We start from the raw sequence: 25,129 nt of genomic DNA on the forward strand, positions 1-25,129 counted from the left end.
AAGGACTAAAATTTGGCTTGCGTAGCTTATATAGACAAAAAGTTATGAGGGCCTAAAAGCGAAGATCCCCAAATAGACAAAAAAATCCCTGGCGCCTGAGAAGGAAAAGTCCTGGCAGCGAAGGGGTTAAACATCGGCAGCGAAGGGGTTAAACATTGGCAGCGAAGGGGTTAAACATTGGCAGGGACGGGGTTAAACACCTCGTTTGAATCTGTGTTGCTGTGAGCCCTCGCGCATGCGCAACATCGCGCTGGGGGAGCGGAGACGGGCACCCGAGCTGAAACATTCAGCAAGCAGCTGAATGAACAAGCCCCCTCTGACGTAGGGGGTGCAGATTCGGACGGGGGAGCGTCAAGCGTCAGTACACGGGCTCTGGGCACAGGCGCTGCAGCCCCGGAGCGCCTCGCCATGGCCGCCGAGCTGGAGTCGGTGGAACTGACCCTGGAGAAGCACCTTCCGGAGCAGGAGCTGCGGGAAGTCAAGAGGATCCTGTACGGGTCGGGGAGCAGGTGAGGGGCAGGTGGCCAAAAGTCCAGGGAGCAGTGGGCACATGGGGGTTACAGTCAGGGGACGCTTTTCCCGAGTGGTCCCATGCCTGCACCTTCAGCCAGTTATTACTCCGTACGCAGCAGCATATTGCAACCGTGGCTATTTAAGCACAATGTTATAATAGTAAAGCCACAACTACAAGTCCCAGAATGCCAGTTGCCCTTGACTGCAAAACCAGGACTAGCTGGAGGTTTCACATATGACACGAGGACACTAGGCAGCCACAATTAAGCAGCCAGGGTACATATGTTGGCAACCGTGCCAAGTTCCCCAATTCCATGCGTGATGTGCTGGTCTAGACCAGGATTTTTATTGGAATTCTGGGACTTGTAGTCTTCTGTATCCCATTATAAAACATTACCACATCACGCATGGACCTGGGAAACCTGGCAGCTATGTGTTGGTTGGTCCAGAAAGCGTGGAAAGAGCGGGTCGAGGGGTTTACCAGAGCTCAGGAGATGTGTCGACTTGAGGACATCAGGGAATACGAGGATAAATAAAATGGAGAGGTCTGAAAGGGCAGGTGACGGGAGGGGGTATCTTGAGGCCGGTGATATTATATCAGCAAACAGATGGAAGGAGATGGGCGAAAGGGAGAACTAGGAATGAAGGGGTGTTGGAGATCGTTAACTGGCCAGTAAGGGGTGTGCGAAATTCGCATCATTTTCTTTTGCTCAGCTCTGCCAAGTTTCCCAGGATACATACACGATGGGCTGCTCTAGTCCAGTTTTTTTCTTTACATGTGGGACTTGTTCATTCCATTTTAGGGTGACCAGATTTCGAGGAGCCAAAACCGGGACAGGTCCGACATAAAAGAAGGACTAAAAACTTTACTCTCGCTTTTATATCTGGCCTGTCCCGTTTTTTTGCGTAGCTTTGTGAATGTGTGGCTATACATGTGTGTGTGTGTATATATATATATATATATATATATACACATTTACAAGACTACATATATAAAATTAGCTATGGCTTGATCTCCCACACTGCACCCCCAACCTGCGCCCACTCACCTCTCTCTGCTCTCCAATCTGTCTCTCTACTGGGACCAGACAGGGGACTGTGTTGCCTGACAGTAACAGATAAATTACTTTAATTATTTCATACTTTGTAGGCGTCTTTAACTCATGCTTCTCTAGATGATCTGACCTTTGTCCCAAAAACCGGGACATTTATTTAAAATTAAGAGAAGCGTCGGGACACCGGGACAGTCCTCTAAAAACCGGAACTGTGTCCTGGGTAATCTGGGACCTCTCGTCACCCTTTTCCATTACAAAAACAGGACTACATGTCCCAGAGTTCAAAGGAAAAAAATCTGGACTGCAGCACATCATCACCTCGGAAATTTCACGCAACATGTGTAATGTGAAATGCCCAAAAATATGCAAAATTACACTGGTATGACCAAGATTTCAACTTGGCCTGCTTTTTATAAAGAGTGCGGCTCTCATTTTGCTACCTTTTATGATAAAAAACGGACCTGTTTAATTCATATATCTTGTACAGCGCTGACTTGTTGCCTCATGAACGCATGTTAGCGCTTGAGTGTGCTGGGTCCATCCAATTGTCTACTTTGGCTCCAGGATGGCGTTGCAGGGTCCTACACACAATTGTCGGTGTGGCCCTGTCCCTTAGTCATGACTGTTAAGTGACACCTCCCCCAATGTCAGGTGAGGATGGCAAGTGATAAGTAATGACTTTTTAGAAAGCATGGATTTCCTCTGCTGTTCTGGTGTCTCGGCGTTCTGGACACCAGCACAGGTTCCCCAGCAATCCTGGTGCTGCTCTCATACTAACCCTAGCATGAGAGCAGCACCAGGATTGGACTGAGCGGCTTGGACTGTCGCTCAGACACTGCCCTGGGATCTGTGCAGTTTCTCCAGCCCGGCAGTTCAACACAGCCGGGTTGGAGAAACCTAAGTGCACATGTGTGGTTGGCTGGCCTAAGACAGCCGGCCAAACACACATGCGCACTTCATGCACTCCATTACTCCTCCCGCCTCCCCTGGCCCAGCCCGGCCCCTCCCTTCTCATGCTGGCGCAGCCGGGGGGGAGGGGACGCTCCTCCGCCATTGCAGATGAGCTACCCGAGGTAGGCGGTGGGGTTTCACAGAGGAGGAGATAAAGACTTTAATGAGTAGATCGGGGTTCTGGGGAGCAGACAAGGATATCTGGCAGCAGGAAGTATGTTGGGATATTGAGTCCTAGCAACAGGCATCACTGAGCACCCCGGAGGGGACAAGGACACAATTAAGGTAAAGACAGTGGGTTCACATGGCTACTAGGGAATAGGTAGGTTGATGCAGAGAGAACGTCATAAAGCGGTGTGTGGTGCACCATGGAGCAGGTGGGTATTAAAGACCAGCAGGAACAGCAAGCAGTTCAACATCATCAGGGCGCAGCTCGGGACACAGTTGTAGTAAGAAGGCAGTTTCAGTCAGCACTGATACGGCTGGTCACTGTGGTTCTGCAGACGCTCCTGCTTTAGGGGATGCTTTTAACCACCCTTATCTCCATTTGTCTTCTTCACCTATTCGTTTGCTCTTTACAAACCTGCAGCAGCAGCTGGTAATATATGAAAGTGGGGGGCATGCAAAGTGCCCCACCCTATCACAAAACACAAACATAACACAAGCATACAAAATAAAAACATTTTCATGCATTACATTTAACAATAAAAATAAAATAAATGTACTTACTCGGGCTGCGTCCTCTGACCACACGAGTGGAAGAGGAAACTTCCCTAAGTAATCCAGGCGCTGATCTCATGCTGTTAACCAGCATGAGAGCAGTGCCAGAATTGGATGGAGTGGGCTGGCTAGATGATCTTTTAGGCGCTTTAGTCCTGTGTTTGGTCTCCATCCAGCTGACCAAGGCAGCTGGGTGGAGAGCTTCAAAGTGCGCATGTCAGTTTGGCTGGCTCAAGTCTTCCGGCCAAACTGACATGCACACTTTGCAGGTCTGGCCAGCACTACTCTAGTCCTCCATTCAGCAAAGGACTCGGCCCTCATTTCTCCCAGCTCTAGGGCCGGCTCACACCTGCAGCGCACCTTGTGAAAAATAAAATGGCAATGAAACCATTTTATTGTTCAGATTTAGTGCGCCTCACAGTGGATGGGGGTGGGGTCGACGCTCCCCCACACTTATGGAGAAACCGCCGCTGCAAACCTGAATTACACAATTCTTTTAGAACTGGGGGGCTATGGCCCATTGGTTTTGACTTCTTATCCAAATGAAGACATTAATGTTTTCATATAAGTGCGTTCCTTCTGCAAAGCGACCCCTTCAAGATTCCACATTCCATTTGTACAAGAAAGCAATCCAACACATACCCTTAATTTCCACCCAACAAACGATAAACAGCCAACACATACCCAACAAATGGAATCACAATATGACTACACCAGCCCTTTTTCTTTGAAATGGCTTGTTTGGCCTTGTTATTGGCCTTTCATTTTTCCAGATGTCAGAACAAGAAACACTGCACTATACTGATGATAATATTGCTAAAATAGCTAGTGGCCAATCTCTGCTTAAGCAAAATAATCTTTCTACAAATGTACACAAAGAATCTCTATTAGCTAATTTATAGCAATTGCTTAAGAGACTAGTGGGAACTGAACTGCATGCAAAATTCCTTACTGATAGTTTAAATGCAAATATCGTCCAGTTGGCCTTCAGGTTTGTCACATACTATTTTCTTTGTTGGTGATGAAGAACTTTAAGAATAGTTCCAGCTTCTAGTCTAATAAATGCTCACACAATTGGATGGCTGTAAGGGCCTGATTGCGAGTCTGGCAGTCAGAAAACCCGACCGCCAGACTTGCCGTGAGGAGACCGCTGCAGAGCTGGAAGTCTCCCCACCATACCCATTACAAGGTTTTCAAACTGTGCAGCAGCATTGGACTCGACTCCACATGGAGTCGAGTCCAGTGCTGACGCACAGGTGGGCTGTCCAGCACCCTCAGGAATGCCCACTGTCTGCAAAGCAGACAGTGGGCATTCCGAGGGTGCTGGGCAGAGGTGCCCATGCCTTTTGATGGGCAGTGCAGGGGCCCCTCTGTGGTCCCTGGCACTGGCTTTCTGACAGTTTTTTCATGGCAGGGTCTCCACCATGAAAAGGCTGGCAGAAAGTGGGGTTGTAATCAGCCAGACGGAGCTGAGTTTAGTGTCGCCATGGCTGGTTACAAGCCCAACCACCACCACCGGGTTGTAATCTGGAGATCGGACCGCTAGGGGTGTGGTGGTCATACAGCCACCATGGGTGTGACGGTTCTTGGACCGCCAAACTCATAATAAGACCCATACTATCGAAACTGTGTTGAAACATAAAATTAAAGTTGAAATTGCTGTACTGGAAAATACAATTTTAGAAGACCAGAGTGTATCAAATGCTAAGGATTGTCTAAAGAATCTGAGGACAACAGTAACAGAATTTAAACAAACTAATGCTCTTAAAAAATCAGACAAATTTCAGAAAGACATAAAAAGATATATTGTAAATATATTTACCCATACTTTAGGAAAGACTTCTTTCATCAGGACATTGGTAGTTCCGGTCAGGGGCGTGGAATTTAATAAAATATCTACTTGTCCATGGGACAGGTTGCTTCTTAAATCTACTTATCAGGTAAAAAAATCTACTTGTCCCTTTGGTGCCATGTACTACAGTGACAAAATATGGCAGCAATCTTATTATATAAGAGCTCTGAAAATAGCCTCTCTGATTATGCCAACGCTACTACATTATTAGGGCATGAATACTTTCAATTTCAATCCGTAGTATAGCAATTTCCTTATTTTGCCACCTTTCCCCAGATCTACATACTGGGGCTGGAGGAAGAGGTAAGCAACAGATACAGGGCTGGACTCCCTTTGAGTCTGCAAACCTACTAACTTGCATGTTTTAAGGATTCTCACCAGCTCTTCACTAATCTTTTACCATAATGAGAATGGTTGGAAATTTACACCTGGCAATGGCAGAAGTAGAAGTTCTTCCAGGGTTGGGAAAAAGTTGTTGGAGGGAAAGTGCACTTGTAAACGCTCAGTAGATTTTCACATGAGCAAATCTACACATGCATATTTGCTCGTGTTAAAATACAGTTGACAAATATTTTCTAGGAGTACAATTTCTTGGTCTACTTCTGTAAGTTCTTGTGAATTCACGAAAGCCACTAACTCAAAGACATATACCATGGGTACACTTTTGTGACTTTCTTTAAGAATTGCGTCCCTAAGTATAACTGACGGTAAGACAGACATTTTGTTTTTATTAAACTTCTGTTTCACTCTATCTAATGGCTGGCTTGGCTGTGAGTGATTGCATTCTGCTCTTCCACAAAGAGCACATTGGCACACAAAGTAGTTATGTTCAGTACCAGGAACTACTATGGCAACCAGTGATGTAACAAAACTGGAGGGAGCCCCCATGCAAAGAACATGGAGGCCCCTCTCCCCCTCCAGACTCACTCAGGGCAGGTACTGAGTGGGCCCCCAGGAGGGGGCTGCAGGGCCTTGGTTATGCCGCTGGTGGCAATGTGGGCATTTTGAGACCAAAAACCTTTTTTTCTTTTTGTCAGTGATTGTTACAATGGTGAGGACCTGGCAGCTCACACAACAACAAAGTGTTACAAATGCTATGTCAAAACAAGATGCGCATTGACAAAACCAAAAGACTCACAAAAAATGGTGGATCAGTGGCTTTCCCAGCGCTTGTTTATTTTCATGCTTTCCATAATGTAATTCAAAATGGTTGCACTGATTTTCCATTAGGAATATTTTTTGGCAAAACTAGAATGCATCAACACATTTTACTAATTGACGCTTCAAAGAAATAGCACCTAAAATTTCATAGTAGCGAAACGTTTTTTTCCTACTTGCATTTTTTTCTGAACATTTTATTTTGAAAGCAAAGAATCATCACTTTTGCTTACAAGCTTCTGCAAACATTTGCCTCTAATCAGAGAGCATTTTGGGAGCATTATACTTAGCCTCATATTGTTAAAGTGTACACACAGTTGAATATTTTTTTTTTTTTTTTTTTTTTTTACTGGAACAACTATCATTTAGTGCAGTGTGACCTTAAAACGTTTATTTACAGCGCTCACCTTAATAATAAAGGCTTTTCATTAATGAACCATAAATACAAGTTCGAACAGCATTAACATATGGGCATGCTTATTACCTCAACTACAGACAGTTCCCTTCTCTGTACACTGGCAGCCAAAGGGTTTGTGCTGCGGGGGCTAGGCTTACTTGTCCCAAGGTCAAAATAAACATGAAAACGTGTTGCCCTTGACCCCAAACAATATATCCTGGGCATCGGGTGATAGGAATTCCACAGCCCTGTGCAGTGGACCCAACAAAGGGAAAACAATTACCTTTTCCCCTCGCCCTTTGTTACTAGCATCTTTGGTCAAATAGGTGGACTTGTTAGGGTCAAACCTTCCCAGTGGTGGAGCATTAATTATGGCTGTTTTTATATCATTAAATGCTTTTTGGCACATCTCATCCTACAGACATGTTTTACTTTTCTTGAGTTGTAGTTGCCAAATAGTTAGGTGTACTGACTTTTTACTATTTAAAGATGGTTCTGCCTTCAAAATTGATAAGTCCTGAAGAGTCATGTTGGTGTGATGCAGATAATCTTCCTGACGTTTTCTCCTTCAGTTGTAATGATGAATGTAGACTCCTAACTGAGTACATTAAGTAGGGGGTGATGGTGTCGCTCTCCCCTCACAGCTTCTCGTCGCCAGTGTTATAATAAGTCCAAAGCACCTAGTAGTTCTTCAGTAATGTTTAATAATACTCCATCAGCTTTTCAGTCAAATAACCTCTCTCACATCCAAATCTAAACAGAATCACTGAGTGTTCCACTGACAGGAACATTCCATTAGAATGGGAAGGGGAGGAGGAAAGGAAAATGGATGAGGGAAAACAGTAAGATAATATACGCAATGGTTCGACCCATAGGTCAAGTGATTACAACAATGTCAATACACCTAATATGTTTGTTGAATGTTCTTAAAGTTACCGCTTTTTCACTCTTGAATTGTGTAAATGCTTCCCTACATTAGTTACCCCATCTTGAGCTCTCGCTCTTCTTGAGAAGCACATAAGTAGCGCTGTCTTTTTTTTTAATGAAATATTATACAAATTGAGCACAAAATTTAACAAGGACCAAAAATTAATTGGTCTTTGTTCTGGAGATAGGTTCATCCTTTACTGCTATTAACAGATTTACTTTGGACCAAGGATGTCCAAGATAATCAACACTTTCTACAGATATCTTGCATGTCTCACTTTTTAGTGTCATTCTACAGTCCTTCAGGATGGTCAACACTTTGATTTGTTAATGTTTACTTGCCCTACACACCAGAATATTGCCTGGGACATAAAATACTCGCCACCATGTTTAAATAGAAAATGCAAGTCTCTTTGAAATACTGCACACTCTGATACTAGTCTGAACATCATTCTTCGAAATTGATTCACTCCCTCTGGAGTCTCAAATGAAGTTAAGTGATGCAGTTATTTGCAGAGCTACATTTGATGGTAGGCCAAGGACATGTCTAAGAGTAGTAAATACGGAATCACCCTTCAGCAAGCACCAGTATTCCAGAGATAATAGGAAGTGGACGGTGACCCAACTAGAAGCTGGAATGGAGGTTATGCAAATGCAAACATATCCTCTCCGTACTATTAGGCATACATGCTAAGATTAATAGTGCCAACCACTCAAAACGTTAATTTTCCTCAACAGGAAGAGAAGAACTTGGGAACTTGTGAGAAAAAGAAACTCCTTTTCTTAAGTTCTCTTGAGAAACTTCAGTGAATCTTCCCAAATGTCTTTCTAAACCTTCTCACCTCCTTGATAAATAGATCTTGGTCAGGATCATTGGGGTCAAATACGAAGTTAAGTGTTTTGCTCTCCCCTGCTTTGAGATACAACCCATAACACTCATCTCAGATGAGCCCTAAGTTACAGTAAAGAGTATAATCATGGCACCATTGACTAACCTAATTCTCACCTCCTACTTCTCATTTTCTCCGTTGTCTTTCCACAAAGCATTGACACCTCTCTTCCGGCTAACAGTGTCGGTGTACTCAAGCAAAGAGACTGTTCTTGATACGTTTGATACAAATCTGGAGAATTCTGCACATTCCCCCATGAAACTTACTTCCATTCTAAATCTGATTTTCACCTGTCATCCCTTGCTTCCTTGTTCCATACCCCTACTTATGTCTTCCAGAGTACAAACTTCACCCTAAGTTCATCCTCAGATGATACTGATACTTCATTCATATACAGGGCAGTGTGCTCAATACCCCTAAGTTATTTTAACCAATTGTCTAAGCTGGGATACTCTGTACGCAGTCGTCTTTCTTGCATCTCATTGTTCATGTCTTCAGATAGCTTGATCTCTGATCGTCTCATCTTTGAACTCAGGACCTCAGATCTCAATGTGCCCACAAGTGCACGCTTTCCCAGCAGAAGTACCCTCTGGAAAAAATTGAACAATTTGAGAACAGAAACCTACTGATCAATAAGAGCCCTTCCCCGTTTTCTTACAGTTATCTCCTCTCTAAATACATATTTAAGTAGATTTCTCCCCTCAGGACCTAAGCTATGTTTTACAAGAGATGGGTTTCTTCTTAGATGTGGAGACATCTACCTCAGTTACATCCATGTAACCTTCAAAACTGCCCTTTTGTTCTCTGCTGCCTGGCAGAGTTCCTTGTACTATCAGGCAAGGCACATTCTGCACAATGTCTGTTGGCTTTGCCACAAAGTTTAGAACACTGGTGGCGCACCCTACAACTTGCTCAGTGGTTCAGCGATTTGCCGCCAAACACCAATATCAATCTCAGAGAATTGACTAGAAGAAATAAGTATAACATAATGAATTCATGGACTATTTGCCCACAAGATCCTTCAAGCGTTATGGTAACAGCTTTAATTACCAGTGCCCTTCAGGTCACTTTGGTAACTTCATCAAAATAGTGGTGAAGACACCATTAAAGATTTTCCAGCCGCAAGTAAAGTAAAAAGTCTGCATGTTACTATAACCTTGCTCACTTCATATTATAGGCGTTAGCTGCTGTTAAGATATACCATGGGGATTCAAACAATGGAGCATCTAAAGAATAGGCTGGACTGTCTAAAATAAGATCATATTAATGTTGGACTCAGTGCAGTGCATGTACTGAGTCTTTATAATGTGGAGCCATTAACCATCTTTATTTTTTAAGTTTGCGCGGGTCGCTGTCCCCATCACCCCGCGCATCTCTCCATGTTCACAGGGGTGATGGCTATCTCATTATACTTGTGCTGTCAGACCAGGATCAGTACAACATGGCCACTGCTTTACCAGATGTGTGATGACATGCTGCACTAACCACCATACTCACAAAGTGCTGTTGTGCGCCACAAGATGTGATTTTTGAAAAGTACATGCTATGCATAACACGACCTGCATGGCACGACCAGTGTCTCTCACTGTAGGAAAGTGCCATCTTGCCTGGCATGTTACCCCCATTTTCACTGTATGTATGTTTGTTTTTGCCCTTGTGTCACTGGGATCCTGCTAGGCAGGACCCTAGTGCTCATAGTGTATGCCCTGTATGTGTTCCTTGTGTGGTGCCTAACTGTGTCACTGAGGCTCTGCTAACCAGAACCTGAGTGTTTATGCTCTCTCTGCTTTCTAAAATTGTCACTGCAGGCTAGTGACTCATTTTACCAATTCTCATTGGCACACTGGTACACCCACATAATTCCCTTGTATATGGTACTTGGGTACCCAGGGTATTGGGGTTTCAGGAGATCCCTATGGGCTGCAGCATTTCTTTTGCCACCCATTGGGAGATCTGACAATTCTTACACAGGCCTACCAGTGCAGCCTGCGTGAAATAATGTCCACGTTATTTCACAGCCATTTTTCACTGCACATAAGTAACTTATAAGTCACCTATATGTCTAACCCTCACTTGGTGAAGGTTAGGTGCCAAGTTACTTAGTGTGTGGGCACCCTGGCACTAGCCAAGGTGCCCCCGCATCGTTCAGGGCAAATTCCCCTAACTTTGTGAGTGCAGAGACACCATTACAAGCGTGCACTGGACATAGGTCACTACCTATCTGTAGCGTCACCATGGTAACACCGAACATGGCCATGTAACATGTCGAAGATCATGATCCCCCGGGTCTCTAGCACAGAACCTGGGTACTGCCAAACTGCCTTTCCGGGGTCCCCACTGCAGCTGCTGCTGCTGCCAACCCCTCAGACAGGATTCTGCCCTCCTGGGGTCTGGGCAGCCCCAGCCCAGGAAGGCAGAACAAAGGATTTCCTCTGAGAGAGGGTGTTACTCCCTCTCCCTTTGGAAATAGGTGTGCAGGGCTGGGGAGGAGTAGCCTCCCCCAGCCTTTGGAAATGCTTTGATGGGCACAGATGGTGCCCATCTCTGCATAAGCCAATCTACACCGGTTCAGGGATCCCCCAGCCCTGCTCTGGCGCGAAACTGGACAAAGGAAAGGGGAGTGACCACTCCCCTGACCAGTACCTCCCAGGGGAGGTGCCCGGAGCTCCTCCAGTGTGTCCCAGACCTCTGCCATTTTGGATTCAGAGGTGTTGGGGGCACACTGGACTGCTCTGTGTGGCCAGTGCCAGCAGGTGACGTCGGAGACCCCCTCTGATAGGCTCTTACCTCTCTTGGTAGCCAAACCTCCTTTCTTGGTAGCCAAACCTCCTTTCCGGCTATTTAGGGTCTCTCCTCTGGGGTATTCTTCAGATAACAAATGCAAGAGCTCATCAGAGTTCCTCTGCACTTCCCTCTTCGACTTCTGCCAAGGATCGACCGCTGACTGCTCCAGGACGCCTGCAAAACCGCAACAAAGTAGCAAGACGACTACCAGCAACATTGTAGCGCCTCATCCTGCCGGCTTTCGCGACTGTTTCCTGGTGGTGCATGCTCTGAGGGCTGTCTGCCTTCACCCTGCACTGGAAGCCAAGAAGAAAACTCCTGTGGGTTGACTGAATCTTCCCCCTGCTAACGCAGGCACCAAAAGACTGCATCACCTGTCCTCTGGGTCCCCTCTCATCCTGACGAGCATGGTCCCTGGAACACAGGAGCTAGATCCAAGTGACCCCCACAGTCCAGTGATCCTTCAGTCCAAGTTTGGTGGAGGTAAGTCCTTGCCTCCCCACACCAGACATCAAAATTGTGCACTGTGTGATTTGCAGCTGCTCCCGCTTCTTTGCACTTCTCCAAGGATTCCTTTGTGCACAGCCTAGCCTTGGTCCCCAGCACTCCGTTCTGCAGTGCTCAACGCTCTGAGTTGGACTCCCACGTCGTGGGACCCTCCTTTTGTGACTCCAGTTCACAAATCTTCTAAGTGCCTGCTCCGGTACTTCTGCGGGTGCTGCCTGCTTCTGCGGGGGCTCTCTGAGTTGCTGAGCGCCCCCTCTGTCTCCTCCTCCAAGGGGCGACATCCTGGTCCTTCCTGGTCCCCAGCAGCACCCAAAAGCCTCTACCACGACCCTGGCAGCTAGCAAGGCTTGTTTGCAGTATTTCTGTGTGGAACCACTTCTGCAACATCCAGCTCGCCGTGGGACATCATCCATCCAAAGGAGAAGTTCCTATCCCTTTTTGTTGTTGCAGAATCTTCGGCTTCTTCCACCCGGAGGCAGCCCTTTTGCACTTCATCCGGGGTTTCCTGGGCTCCTGCCCCCCCCTGGACACTATTGCGACTCTTGGACTTGGTCTCCTTGTCTTGCAGGTCCTCACGTCCAGGAGTCCGTCTTCAGTGTTTTGCTGGTGCCTGTGGTTCTTGCAGAATCCCCCTATCACGACTATTGTGTCTTTCTGGGGTAGTAGGGTAGCTTTACTCCTACTTTTCAGGGTCTTGGGGTGGGGTATCTTGGACACCCTGACTGTTTTCTTACAGTCCCTGCGACCCTTTACAAGCTCCCATAGGTCTGGGGTCCATTCGTGATTTGCATTCCACTTTTAGAGTATATGGTTTGTGTTGCCCCTAGACCTATGTTCACCTATTGCATGCTATTGTGATTCTACATTGTTTGCACTACTTTTCCTACTGTTACTTACCTATTTTGGGTTTGTGTACATATAACTTGTGTATATTACTTACCTCCTAAGTGAGGGTATTCTCTGAGATACTTTTGGCATATTGTCATAAAAATAAAGTACCTTTATTTTTAGTAACTATGAGTATTGTGTTTTCTTATGATATTGTGCTATATGATATAAGTGGTATAGTAGGAGCTTTGCATGTCTCCTAGTTCAGCCTAAGCTGCTTTGCCATAGCTACCTTCTATCAGCCTTAGCTGCTAGAAACACCTCTATTCTACTAATAAGGGATAACTGGACCTGGCACAGAGTGTAAGTACCACAAGGTACCCACTAAAAGCCAGGCCAGCCTCCTACATTGGTGGTGCAGCGGTGGGATAAGTACTTGTAACTGCTTTACCACTTTGTCATTTGGTACTTTTCATAAGAAAATCATATACCAAATAGTTCAGTATATGTACACTTAACCAAAACTGTTTGTTTAATGTTTTAGAGTAGAAAAACAAAGTTTTGAAAACTTCTAAAAGTTTTTCCAAAGTTTGAAAAAGTTTTTTTTCTGTGCTTTCTAAGTTCTAAAACTTTTTCTCTTACTATCCTTAAACTTTTTCTATCATGTCTATTGTAGAACCCACTCCCAAAACTGTTAATTCAACATATGAGAGTTTGAACTATAAAAGTTTGAGGGGTCTCTGCCTGGATAGAGGTTTGAGTATAGGTAAGAATCCTACAAAATAGTTTCTCTTTAACATGCTCATTGTAGATGACCAGAACCAGTCTGGGTACATCTCAGGAGAGGTTAGAAAATGGGGAAGCTTCCCAGTCAGATTCAGAGGAATGCCCTGAAGAAGCTGGGGAGGGTTCTTACAAAGTCCTGCCCCCTAGCAGGGCACCTAGTGACACTGGTAGTGTTAGAGGGTCCCACACCAGTATCTTTCACCCCTAGAGGCCAGGTTACTAGGGTCCAGACAGTTAGGGACAGGTCTCCCTCTGAAACTTCCCACATTTCCTCTATGTCTAAACATTCCCAACCCACCCACCCTGAGGATAACTTGATAGAAAGGGAACTTAAAAAGCTGAGGGTAGAAGAGACCAGACTGAAGTTTAAACAGCAGCAGCTGGCCTTGGATAGGGAATCCCTAGACAGAGAAAGAAAGACAAAGGTTGGGGTTAGTTCCCTATGGTGGCAATAGCAGTATTTCTGATAGTAATCCTGTTAGAGAGCAAGATTCCAGGAATCTGCACAAGATAGTCCCCCCCCTTACAAGGAGGGGGATGACATTAATAAGTGGTTTGCTGCACTTGAGAGGGCCTGTATGGTACAGTTGGTCCCTCAAAGGCAGTGGGCTGCTATTTTGTGGCTATCTTTCACTGGAAAGGGTAGGGATAGGCTCCTTACTCTCAGATAAAGTGATGCCAATAATTACAATGTTTTGAAAGATGCACTCTTGGATGGATTTGGCTTAACCACTGAACAATACAGGATTAAGTTCAGAGACACCAGAAAAGAGTCTTCTCAAGGCTGGACAGATTTTGTGGACTGTTCAGTGAAGGCCTTGGAAGGGTGGTTGCATGGCAGTAAAGTTTCTGACTATGAAAGCCTGCATAATCTTATTCTGAGAGAGCATATTCTTAACAATTGTGTGTCTGACTTGTTGCACCAATACCTAGTGGACTCTGATCTGACCTCTCCCCAAGAATTGGGAAAGAAGGCAGAGAAATGGGTCAGAACAAGGGTGAACGGAAAAATTCATACAGGGGGTGACAAGGATGGCAAGAAGAAGGATGGTAAGTCTTCTGAGAAGGGTGGGGACAAAAGTAAACATTCTGAGTCTTCATCAGGCCCACAAAAATCCTCTGGGGGTGGTGGGTCCAAATCCTCTTGTAATAATCAGAAAAGGCCTTGGTGTTATTTGTGTAAAGGCAAAGGCCATTGGGCAAGTGATTCCACTTGTCCAAAGAAAAACACCAAACCTCCCACCACCACAACCCCTGCTGCAAATTCTAGTACCCCTAGTAATAGCAGTGATGGTGGGAAATCTACTACTAATAGCCAATCCAAGGGTGTAGCTGGGCTCACTATTGGCAATGTAGTTGGGGTTGGTCTTGTTAGGGAGACCACAGAGGCTGTTTTAGTCTCTGATGGTGGCATTGATTTTGCCACCTTGGTTGCTTGTCCCCCTAATATAGGTAAGTACAAGCAACTTCCCCTAATCAATGGTGTTGAGGTTGAGGCCTACAGGGACACAGGAGCCAGTGTAACTATGGTGATAGAAAAACTGGTCCACCCTGATCAACACCTACTTGGTCAGCAGTACCAAGTGAAAGACGCTCATAAAAACACACTTAGCCACCCCATGGCTGTTGTGAATCTCAACTGGGGGGGGGGGGGGGAGTTGCTGGTCCAAAGAAAGTTGTGGTAGCCACTGATTTACCTGTAGACTGTCTACTAGGAAACAATTTGGAGACATCAGCTTGGGCAGAAGTGGAGTTGGAGGCCCATGCAGCAATGCTGGGCATTCCTGGGCATATTTTTGCTTTGACAAGGGCTCAGGCCAAGAAGCAAAAAGGACAGGGAAACTTGGATCCTGGAACAATGGACCAAGTGCTCCCTAAAGCTAGGGGTAGAAAGGGTAAATCCCTACCCATTATCGCTCCCTCTACAGCTGATTCCCCTTTTGAGGAAGAGGAATCCTCTCCCTGTGCAGAACCTACACCAGAGGAGCTGGCAGCAGACACTGCTGAGCTTTTGGGTGCAGGGGGGCCTGCCAGGGAAGAGCTGAGTGTGGCACAGCAAACCTGTCCTACATTAGAGGGTCTAAGACAGCAAGCTGTCAAACAGCAGAATGGGGATGTCAGTGACAGTCATACGGTGTACTGGGAAGACCACCTCTTTTACACAGAGTCAAGGGACCCAAAACCTGGAGCTGCCAGGAGATTGGTCATTCCCCTGCAATACAGAGAGTTTCTTCTCACCCTAGCACATGACATTCCTTTGGCTGGGCATTTGGGCCAGACCAAAACTTGGGAAAGACTTGTCCCCTTTTTCACTGGCCTCATATGTCAGAGGACACAAAAGACTTTTGTAGATCCTATGTGACCTGCCAAGCCAGTGGCAAGACTGGTGGCACTCCAAAGGCCCATCTAATTCCACTTCCAATGGTTGGGGTGCCCTTTGAAAGGGTAGGGGTTGACATAGTTGGCCCCCTTGACCCTCCAACTGCTTCAGGCAATAGATGTATCTTGGTGGTAGTGGACCATGCCACAAGATATCCTGAAGCCATTCTTTTTAAGGACCACTATAGCTCCTGCAGTGGCAAAGGCCCTCCTGGGAATCTTTTCCAAGGTGGGCTTTCCTAAAGAGGTGGTGTCAGACAGAGGTAGCAACTTCATGCTTCATGTCTGCATACCTAAAAGCAATGTGGAAGGAGTGTGGTCTTACCTAAAAGTTTACCACCCTTTACCATCCACAAACAAATGGTCTGGTTGAGAGGTTTAATAAAACTCTCAAAGGTATGATAATGGGACTCCCTGAAAAACTGAGGAGGAGATGGGATGTCCTGTTACCTTGCCTCCATTTTTCTTACAGGGAGGTACCCCAAAAAGTAATGGGCTTCAGCCCCTTTAAACTCCTCTTTGGACACCCTGTAACAGGTCCACTCACTCTTGTGAAGGAGGGTTGGGAACAACCTTTAAAAGCTCCTAAACAGGACATAGTACTTGGCCTAAGATCCAGAATGGCTGAGTATATGAAAAAGGCCAGTTAAAACCTTCAGGCCAGCCAGGAGCTACAAAAGCAATGGTATGACCAGAAGGCTGTCCTGACTCAGTACCAACCAGGACAGAAGGTGTGGGTATTGGAGCCTGTGGCCCCAAGAGCACTCCAGAACAAATGGAATGGACCCCATCTATATTACTTACCTCCTAAGTGAGGGTATTCTCTGAGAAACTTTTGGCATATTGTCATAAAAATAAAGTATCTTTATTTTTAGTAACTCTGAGTATTGTGTTTTATTATGATATTGTGCTATATGATATAAGTGGTATAGTAGGAGCTTTGCATGTCTCCTAGTTCAGCCTAAGCTGCTTTACCATACCTACCTTCTATCAGCCTAAGCTGCTAGAAACACCTCTATTCTACTAATAAGGGATAACTGGACCTGGCACAGGGTGTAAGTACCACAAGGTACCCACTATAAGCCAGGCCAGCCTCCTACACTCACCTCCACCCGAAATTTGAAGTTGAGAAGGATGTGTCATCGACTGCAAACTGGCATGACGGCACAAGTCAACACCAAAGTCGCCACAGTGCATCCTTACCAGTGCTCAATTTGTGCTTGTTGTTTCTGGTGCGAAGCACCAGCACTTAGTTTTGAGGGGCGGCACTTATTTTTCTGCCTCACGCATTTACTGTGAACAAAAGATACATATGGGAAAGATGGAGGAAGAGAAAAACAAAAAAGTGTCACAAAGGGAGAAAGCAGAAAGCTGCAAGAGTGAGCTGAAGGGGCAGGGAGTGGTTTTAAATGGATTGAAAAGGCCCGAGATGGCTTCCGAATTACACTGCCCCAGTATTCAGTGCTCGCAAATTTATTTGCAGCAGCCGTGTGTTTAAGAGGAAGGCTTAAGGCAGCGGCATGTTTTTATTCACAAATTAAACACTGATCCTTACCCTAAAGATTCTGAAGAAGATCTTCAAATGGCTCCCAATCAACACTAAAAAATGGTCACTCATGCGCTAGTCACTTACAAATAGGACTATGAGAACACCCTCTATGCCAGGATCACCAAGCAACTCTCTAAAACCACAAACCATCCAAAACTCAGCAGCCAGGCTCCTCCTTAACATCCCACACAGAGCTCACATCACACCGCACTGGAGGGAACTACACTGGCTCCCGCTACCAAAACGTGCTCAATTCAGACTTCTCACACATATATTCACAGAACTACACAACTTGGTCACTACTTACCTGAACGGTCGCATCTCCTTCCACTTATCACCCAGATCCCTCTTCTCCGTAGGACTCCTACCTGCAGACATCCTGCACATACACAGAACCAGATCTGGGGGATGGGAATTTTCTTATTGGTTCTAAAGCATGGGATGACCTCCCACTCCACATCAGAGCCTCCTCCTCTCTTCTTGAATTCCACAAGAATCTAAAGACCTGGCTTTTCAATTAAGCAACCAGCCATAGGCAGGGCAAGACACACACCTGCTCATCCCAAGAATACCCTTGTGAGTGCGCTTTACAAATAGACATAACGTTTCAGCATACACTGCCCCTAGAGATGCTAGTCAGTTAGTGGCTCTCGGTCCTCTGTCGCACTGCACTCCTCCACAGTACCACACCCAGCATAGGAGCCCTGTTGTCTTTTCATGATGCTTCCTGATGTGAAAAATGAACAGCTTGCTGAAGCTATGCATCATCAAGCTTCATCTCAATGCCACTCAGAAGAAGCAATGGCTCCAACTAGAGGTATGAAGAGTGATATTTTCTGGAGCCAACACCAACTGTTGGACAGTTGTCATCCAGCACGACAGGGAGCCCCATTCCTTGGAAACCTCCGCTAACAGCATCCCTGAACCAGTAAGATCTCACATTCCATTGTACAAACCAAACAAATTCCTTCCTCCAGAACCAGTGAAAGGTCCTAAAAGACTGGGCACTGTGGTTTGTTGTAATTGAACTCTAGGCGGCACTGCAGTTTACTTTACATTTGCTTTAAGTGTGCTATTGTTGTTGAGTTATTGGTAAGGAGCCACAGCGAGGCGCTGGGCAGCTCATGTTGAGTCCTACAGAGTTCCTTCTGTAATTTTGCAACATCTGCTATTTAGGATTAGAAGAAGGATATATTTCCTTTGAAGAGTGCTGCATTGTGCCCACAGTAGTAGGGGAAAAAGTGCCTTTCTAGAGCCCTCTGCTAGGTTTACTTAGATGTAGGCAGACAGGCTCCCTGTAGGACATTTGTTGCTGTATATTTTGGGGTAGTCCGCTGGTTAAAGGTCGAGGTTACTCCTTTCACTAACATATCCAGGATATTGGAGGGTGTAGAGTCAGATTTAGATAAGATTTCTAAATCACTTGATAGCGGTCTTTTTGACAGTGGTCTTGGCGCTGACTCTTTAAGGGATGCTGAAAGTGATGTCTTGGGATAAGCAGAGATTAAATGCATCAGACTACATAGTAAGATTTAACATTTTAAACCTGTGATTGTTCTTCAATTGAATGAAACTGAGAATTTGCTTATCTTCCAATATCATAAAAAGTGTCCAATTTCAAAGTATCGATTCTAGAAATCAGCAAATAGCAAGACCATGTGATGGTGAAAATGTTCTGGGCAAGGAAGTCGAGATGGATGATATTAGCTTTCGCTTCGGAGCATGATAACGTAGGACGAGTGACTCGTTTGACAAGCAGATATTCAAAAGACATGCATTATGGGGCAAGTATTTCTTCTCGTTTGCTGCTCACAGCAATGACTGATGGCTTGAAGGATCAGGATGCCTTAGTGTTTAACAATTAATGGGGCTGCTGTTTAAAGCGAGTTAGCTAGACTTTGCATCACCGTTATAGTGAGCCTAATCACCATTGTAGACAAGATCTGGGTTATGTGGTGGACACAGGATGGGTTGAAGTACAGAGCAGTGGCCTTCAGGCTCTACAACGATGACTGAGGTTGGTGTCTGAGGCCAGACAGTATTTGGCATTTGATGTGTTGTCAGCTTTTTTGCTCTACGCCTAAGCCTGTATTTTTCATTGGGTTCCATTGCCACCTTTGCTCCCTTCTTCCGTAGTGCCGCTTTCAACGCATAGTGTAAATAATGCGTACATTTTTTGTTTTGTTTGTAAGGTCAAAGTTCTTTGTGATGTTCAAATTAGCTAATATCTATAGAAATATAATCTATTAAAACTCGTTCTGGCTGCTGGTTGAGAACCTGTGACAAAAAACTAAACTACAGTCAAGTTAATACTCCAAGTAAGTTGTAAAAGCAGTATTGCTTATTGCAGTTATTGCTGCGCATTCGTCAATATCGGGCTCCAGCACAACAGCGACAGCCAGTCTATTGAACGATGCATTCACTGGATGTCCTCCCACCACTCTTCAACAACCCAGACTAAGCACAACCCAAGAGAAACCCAAAGCATTACAGATCATTCACTTTCCCCACCCCCACCAATATTCAATATCCCATTCCAGATACAGACTCACAGCTGTGGATTGACTGATTTGGATGCAAAGAATCCCACTAGTGCACTTGTTCAGACACTGCATGTGTGCACAGACCAGGCCAATGTGCCAGTGGTAGGGAAGTTAATATTTACTTTCCAAGGTCAAAAATCCATCCGTCTGCCAGGCCAAACATGATGACGTCTATTGCTTACGCAAGTGAAGCTCAGATCAACACTAAGAAAAGTAGCAATGATTATATATGTCCCTAATCATTTGTGTTAAATTGTTTTTGTGGATTTTATATAAACAGATTTTGTCTTCTGCTGAGTCCCCAACAAGGAAATATCTTAAGCAAAGTATATTCGAAAGATGCTTACCCAATTATTCATGTGAATCGAATGCCCATATTACTCCACAGTTTACAAATACCAAGAAACTGTGGAGTGGTGTTGCTGTGATTTTGGGAGTGCCCAAAATCTATTGGCTGGGAGTGGCGCACAACTGAGCATCTGGAGCGTGGAAACAATAAAGTTTGGAGTGCAGAGAAAATTGGCCTTCGGAGTCCTGACGAAAAGCTGGTTGGGAGATCTCAGAAGCAGGTTATTAGGAAGTTCTAGCTTAGGAATGATGGGAGATTAGGGATTGTAGAGTTCTGTAAATTGTACATTGGGACTGGCAAGAAGTTGGGATTTGCATGTCCAAGATATTGCTCGTTTGTATTTAGTTATAAGATTTGTTTAAGTGAGATTTCCGTTTCAATTTGTTTTATTGTCTTTAGAGTGATCTGACCTCCACCTACTCCTAATTTTGTGTCCTGAAATGATTTCCTCATCTCTCATTCTCCCCTCCTTGTGTTGCCTTATTACCGCCTGTTCCTCAAGCATACCCCAACTATCACAAACTCAAAAACGTGCCCAACTAATACCTGAAGATTGCAAAATGAAGCTTTGTTAGAACAGAAGAGTCTCATCCATTTAAATCTGAGGGCTGCTAATGCTAGGACTGAATTTGAGTTGGTTTTATGGCACCCCTGGCCATTTTCCACTCATGTGCTTGGTCTTAAGTTCTCTCAACTTCTTCTCTGTTCCACTAAGGGACGCACTTGAATGGTGTTTGCAAGGGACACATGTAAAAGCAGTTGTACACAGGTGTGTCTGATGATCTGGAATTGCAGCCTCGCTGTTGAAATAAAATGATATTATACAACGTTAAATTTAATCATGAAAGTAATAATCGGTTTTGTCGTAGCGGGACAGCCGTCTGTCTCCACCGTTATCCGTGATGTAAATACATGCAAAAAGAAAGGTTTGATTCTTGAGTTCTGCAAAATGTTCATTGCAAAATGCTATTTCTCTGCTATCGTCCCCTCTTTAATTATTTATTCCTACAGTATGTGAATTTTGTACAGGTAGTGAGGTGTCCTAGAGAGTGGCATGTTTCTGTGACATTGGCACCGCACCGTTCTGCAAACATGTTCTACCCTTTCTATTGAGCACCTCCCTTGCCTGTGTATGTGCCATACACCCACATGCCCTGTGCTCACTCACCTGTCTCCACCTCTGCAGGAAGCTAGATTTGCCCCAAGATGCAGTGGAGGCGGCGTCGAAGCTCGGCTTTGAACTGCAGGGTCACCAGCTGGAGGCAGCTCCAGAGCAACTGCGCAAACCTCGCATTGTGCGGGTGGGACTGATCCAGAACCAGATCGTCCAGCCAACCAGCAAGCCTGTAGGAGAGCAGGTAGGGTTTCAAGGGCCTAGGGTGCTATTGATGAGGTGAATTACTGCTTCACACATGCAGGAGGGGTTGCAGGGCCCATGCTCCAGGTGGGCTCCAGCACTAGGAATTCTGGGACCACTGAATGTGTAACTCAAAGGCCACACACACGCAGATGGATGCTGGGATAGGTTGCAAGGCCCAACCCCTGTGGTAGGAAAACTTCCTAACAGCAGATGATGCTCCTCTAACTAAGGCCACAGTAAGCAACATAAAGGGGGTTATTAAAACTTTGGAGGAGGTGTTAATCCGTCCCAAAAGTGACAGTAAAGTGACGGATATACCACCAGCCGTGTTACGAGTCAATTATATCCTATGGAACTCGTAATACGGCTGGTGGTATATCCGTCACATTTGGGACGGATTAACACCTCCTCCAAAGTTGTAATAACCCCCAAAGTCTTGTATCTGGCAAACATTGCAATTTATAAATGAGCACAACATAACAAAGAGTGTGAGATCAATAAAAGAATGATTGAGGGGGAAATGCATAAAATGAGGTAGGGACACCAGGAGACTGAAGACGATAAAAAAAAAAAAACAAGACAACACGTCTGCTCCATGTATGCACTCAAGATCTGGAACAGCATCCCTGTATCATTCCTGAGTGCCTTAACCTTGCTGCAGTTTAGCAAAGTGCTGAAGACCTAGGTCTTTAAAGAACAACACATAATAATGCAGTAACAATGTCCACTTTAATTCTTGGAAACCAGCTACCTCTCCACAAATTGTTTTGACTGGATCTTTGCCCCTGTGCGGTACACTGCTGCCTTTTGGATAGGTTTGTGCTAAACAAACACTGCACATCTACATAGAATGGGTGTCCATAGATGCTGTTCTGTGGTCTCGGCACCTGGGAGCCCAGAATACCCATGTCGAAAACGAGACTAGTTTAGTTTTCAGGAGTTTCCTGAAGCACTTCCAATTGGATCTCAGTGAGGGGTTGTGGACCTGCCACAGTCTTAGAACTTGTGTTCCTGTAGATCTGACTTCAAGTTTCATCCACTTGCCCGGATGTTGCTGGAGACAGTTGGCAGCCAATTAAGGAAGGTTTCTAGCTGAGTAACAGATTGTGGTCTCTTCAGGAGTCAGTCGAAGTCACGCAGAAATTGCACGTTGGTATGCTAAAACCTCCATCACTTGGTAAGGGGTCATTTCATTTGGTGATCATTTCATTTGTTAAATCCCTCCTATTACACATTTTATCAGCCTTTAAATTTTAATTTACCACTATTTGCAAGACCCCCTGTAAACTCCACTCAGTGCCTTGAGACAAAGGTGGTTGGTTCTTGGGTTAAGTGTCATTATTTGAGCATAATTACATTGTGTTTTGTGTCTTTGTCTCTGTCTCATCCTCCCCCATCTGCCCCATAGGTAGCAGCACTGCACAAGCGCATCGGAGACATAGTGGAGGTGGCCAGCCTGTGTGGAGTGAACATTGTGTGCTTTCAGGAGGCCTGGAGTAAGTACTTTCCAATGACCTTAAAGGAAGTGGTGGGAATGGGGTCTTGCCTGATAGGTCTTTCCTTACCCGATAGTGTTGGCCCGTTGCAAATATTGTGTTTTACTATTTTTTAAACACTATTCTGGATTGAAATGGACCACAAAGAAGAGGCAACTTTTGGTCCTGCAAGGCTGTGCTCAGAGGCGAGTGCTGAAGGTCCTGACCATTTTTGTCTCTGGAATGTGGCTAACTGCAGAACGTAATTTTAGCATCTTGTTAGTAGATTCTTAAGCAAAGAAACACCATACAGTAGTGAGCAAATAAAGCAGTCAGGCCCAGAGGTATGATTCTGAAAAGATGGCCCAAAAGGTCTTGTGCCAGTAATCCATTGTATCTTTAGTGCCTGTTACGTGCCCCAGGATTTACTGCTTGCACACACAGTTACAAGCCTAGCAACCCCTGTAACACAACTTTGAACTGGAGCAGCCACCCTTAGTATTTACCTAACGGTGCGTAAATCACCTCTCACCTTATTTTGCCCACCATTTTTGTAGGTCACACTTAGTTTGGTATAGAATAAACAATTCGATATTTGCTTCTACTACTTTGAAATAGCTGATTGATTTTCTCTACAGGATTGGCTTTACTTGCCATGGGAGTGTGTATTTTATTCCTACTTTGGAGCACAGAGCTTTTTAATCACACCTCCATATTCTAATCAATTTTCCCAATTATTATAATTTCTGAACATTCCTCATGCATAACTTTACACTTCCGCCCCGATGATGACCCTCTGAATGATACCCCTGGGCTGAAACATCACCTTCATACAAGAGGCATGCAACATTGCTTCAAGAACTCAAAAAATCACGATTTTATTGGCGGTGACCCTTGAAATATTTAGCCACTTTCATAATTATATTCTTGGGTTACTTTATTCCTCCAAATGAGCTTGTCCTTGCACTATTACTGTGTTGCATTTACCAATGTGTCACCATGCCAGTCTTCACTGTACCATACATTTTAATTGAGTGTGTGATACGTCTTGATAAACTCAGTGCAGATACGAAAAATAATTGTGCTTCATCTCTCTATCAATATGTACAACTGAATTATTTTTGCAAAAAAACCATCAACTTTGTCTGAACATATACCCCAATAACAGTGGTTCCCAACCTTTTGACTTCTGTGGACCCCCCACTTTATCATTACTGGAGCCTGGGGACCCCCACTGAATCTTTACTGGATTCTGGGGAACCCCCCCCCCCCCCCACATAGTTATTACTGAAAGCTGGGGACCTAATCTGTTAATATTATTTAATTTTCTAAGCAGTCGCGGACCCCTGAGGAGACTTCATAGACCCCCATGGGTCCCCGGACCACAGGTTGGGAACCACTGCCCTGCAACAAAGACATGGTGATAGGAACTTTGGGCAATACAGTTGGACACACAGCTGGTGGACATATCTCTCACCTACACAAACACATCATAGACTGTGGTGTCTGAACAACTTGGACCTACAAAATAGCTGTTACCTTTTCAGAAAGTCTTGGAACCATTTCTCTTCTAAGATTGAGCACTTGAACACAATTTTTCTTCCACAAATGTTAGGTTACCCATAAGGTTTAAGAAATGACCAGCTGATGGGGGCACAGTTATAATGTCATCAATCAAGCCTCTGTAGATTGGGTGCAGTAACAGTGGGCTCTGTACAGACCTATTCTGGTAATCCTACCCTACTGATATGGTGTCAGTAATCATGATGGATGACCTGGTATGTCACCACAAACCTTAGTCACACAGGCATGTTGCAGAAACTATGATCCAGGCACTGGTGTAAAGCCAGCAACTGAACTTGCATAAAGAATTATGGTATCATTAGGGCCCCTTATGCAAAGAAGACTCCTGAGGGTTCCTTCCTAAATTGATACTGATTGACTTATCTCTCACAACATAAAGAAAACCTTACAGTTTGGGTGAATGCATTTAATTTGTTAAATCAGATTCACATATTTAAAGGCATGTGTTCTCGTTTATTTACCCAAGTTATACAATTCTATCTAAACCGCATCAATAAGAACATTTTGCAAACAGCTTATAAA

General features: G+C 44.8%; 1 protein-coding gene across 1 annotated transcript in view; it reads left to right on the forward strand.

Moving 5' to 3' along the window:
* Positions 1–213: 213 nt before the first annotated feature.
* The window catches only part of UPB1 (beta-ureidopropionase 1), a 45,273-nt gene continuing 20,357 nt past the window's right edge, over positions 214–25,129 (forward strand). The window contains exons 1-3 of the mRNA XM_069215116.1: positions 214–509; positions 21,375–21,546; positions 22,957–23,044. Of these exons, the coding sequence (XP_069071217.1) occupies positions 409–509; positions 21,375–21,546; positions 22,957–23,044 (361 nt within the window). The 5' untranslated portion in view covers positions 214–408. The remainder of the gene's footprint in view (positions 510–21,374; positions 21,547–22,956; positions 23,045–25,129) is intronic.

This window comes from Pleurodeles waltl, chromosome 11 (assembly GCF_031143425.1).
Source record: "Pleurodeles waltl isolate 20211129_DDA chromosome 11, aPleWal1.hap1.20221129, whole genome shotgun sequence".
Taxonomy (NCBI): domain Eukaryota; kingdom Metazoa; phylum Chordata; class Amphibia; order Caudata; family Salamandridae; genus Pleurodeles; species Pleurodeles waltl.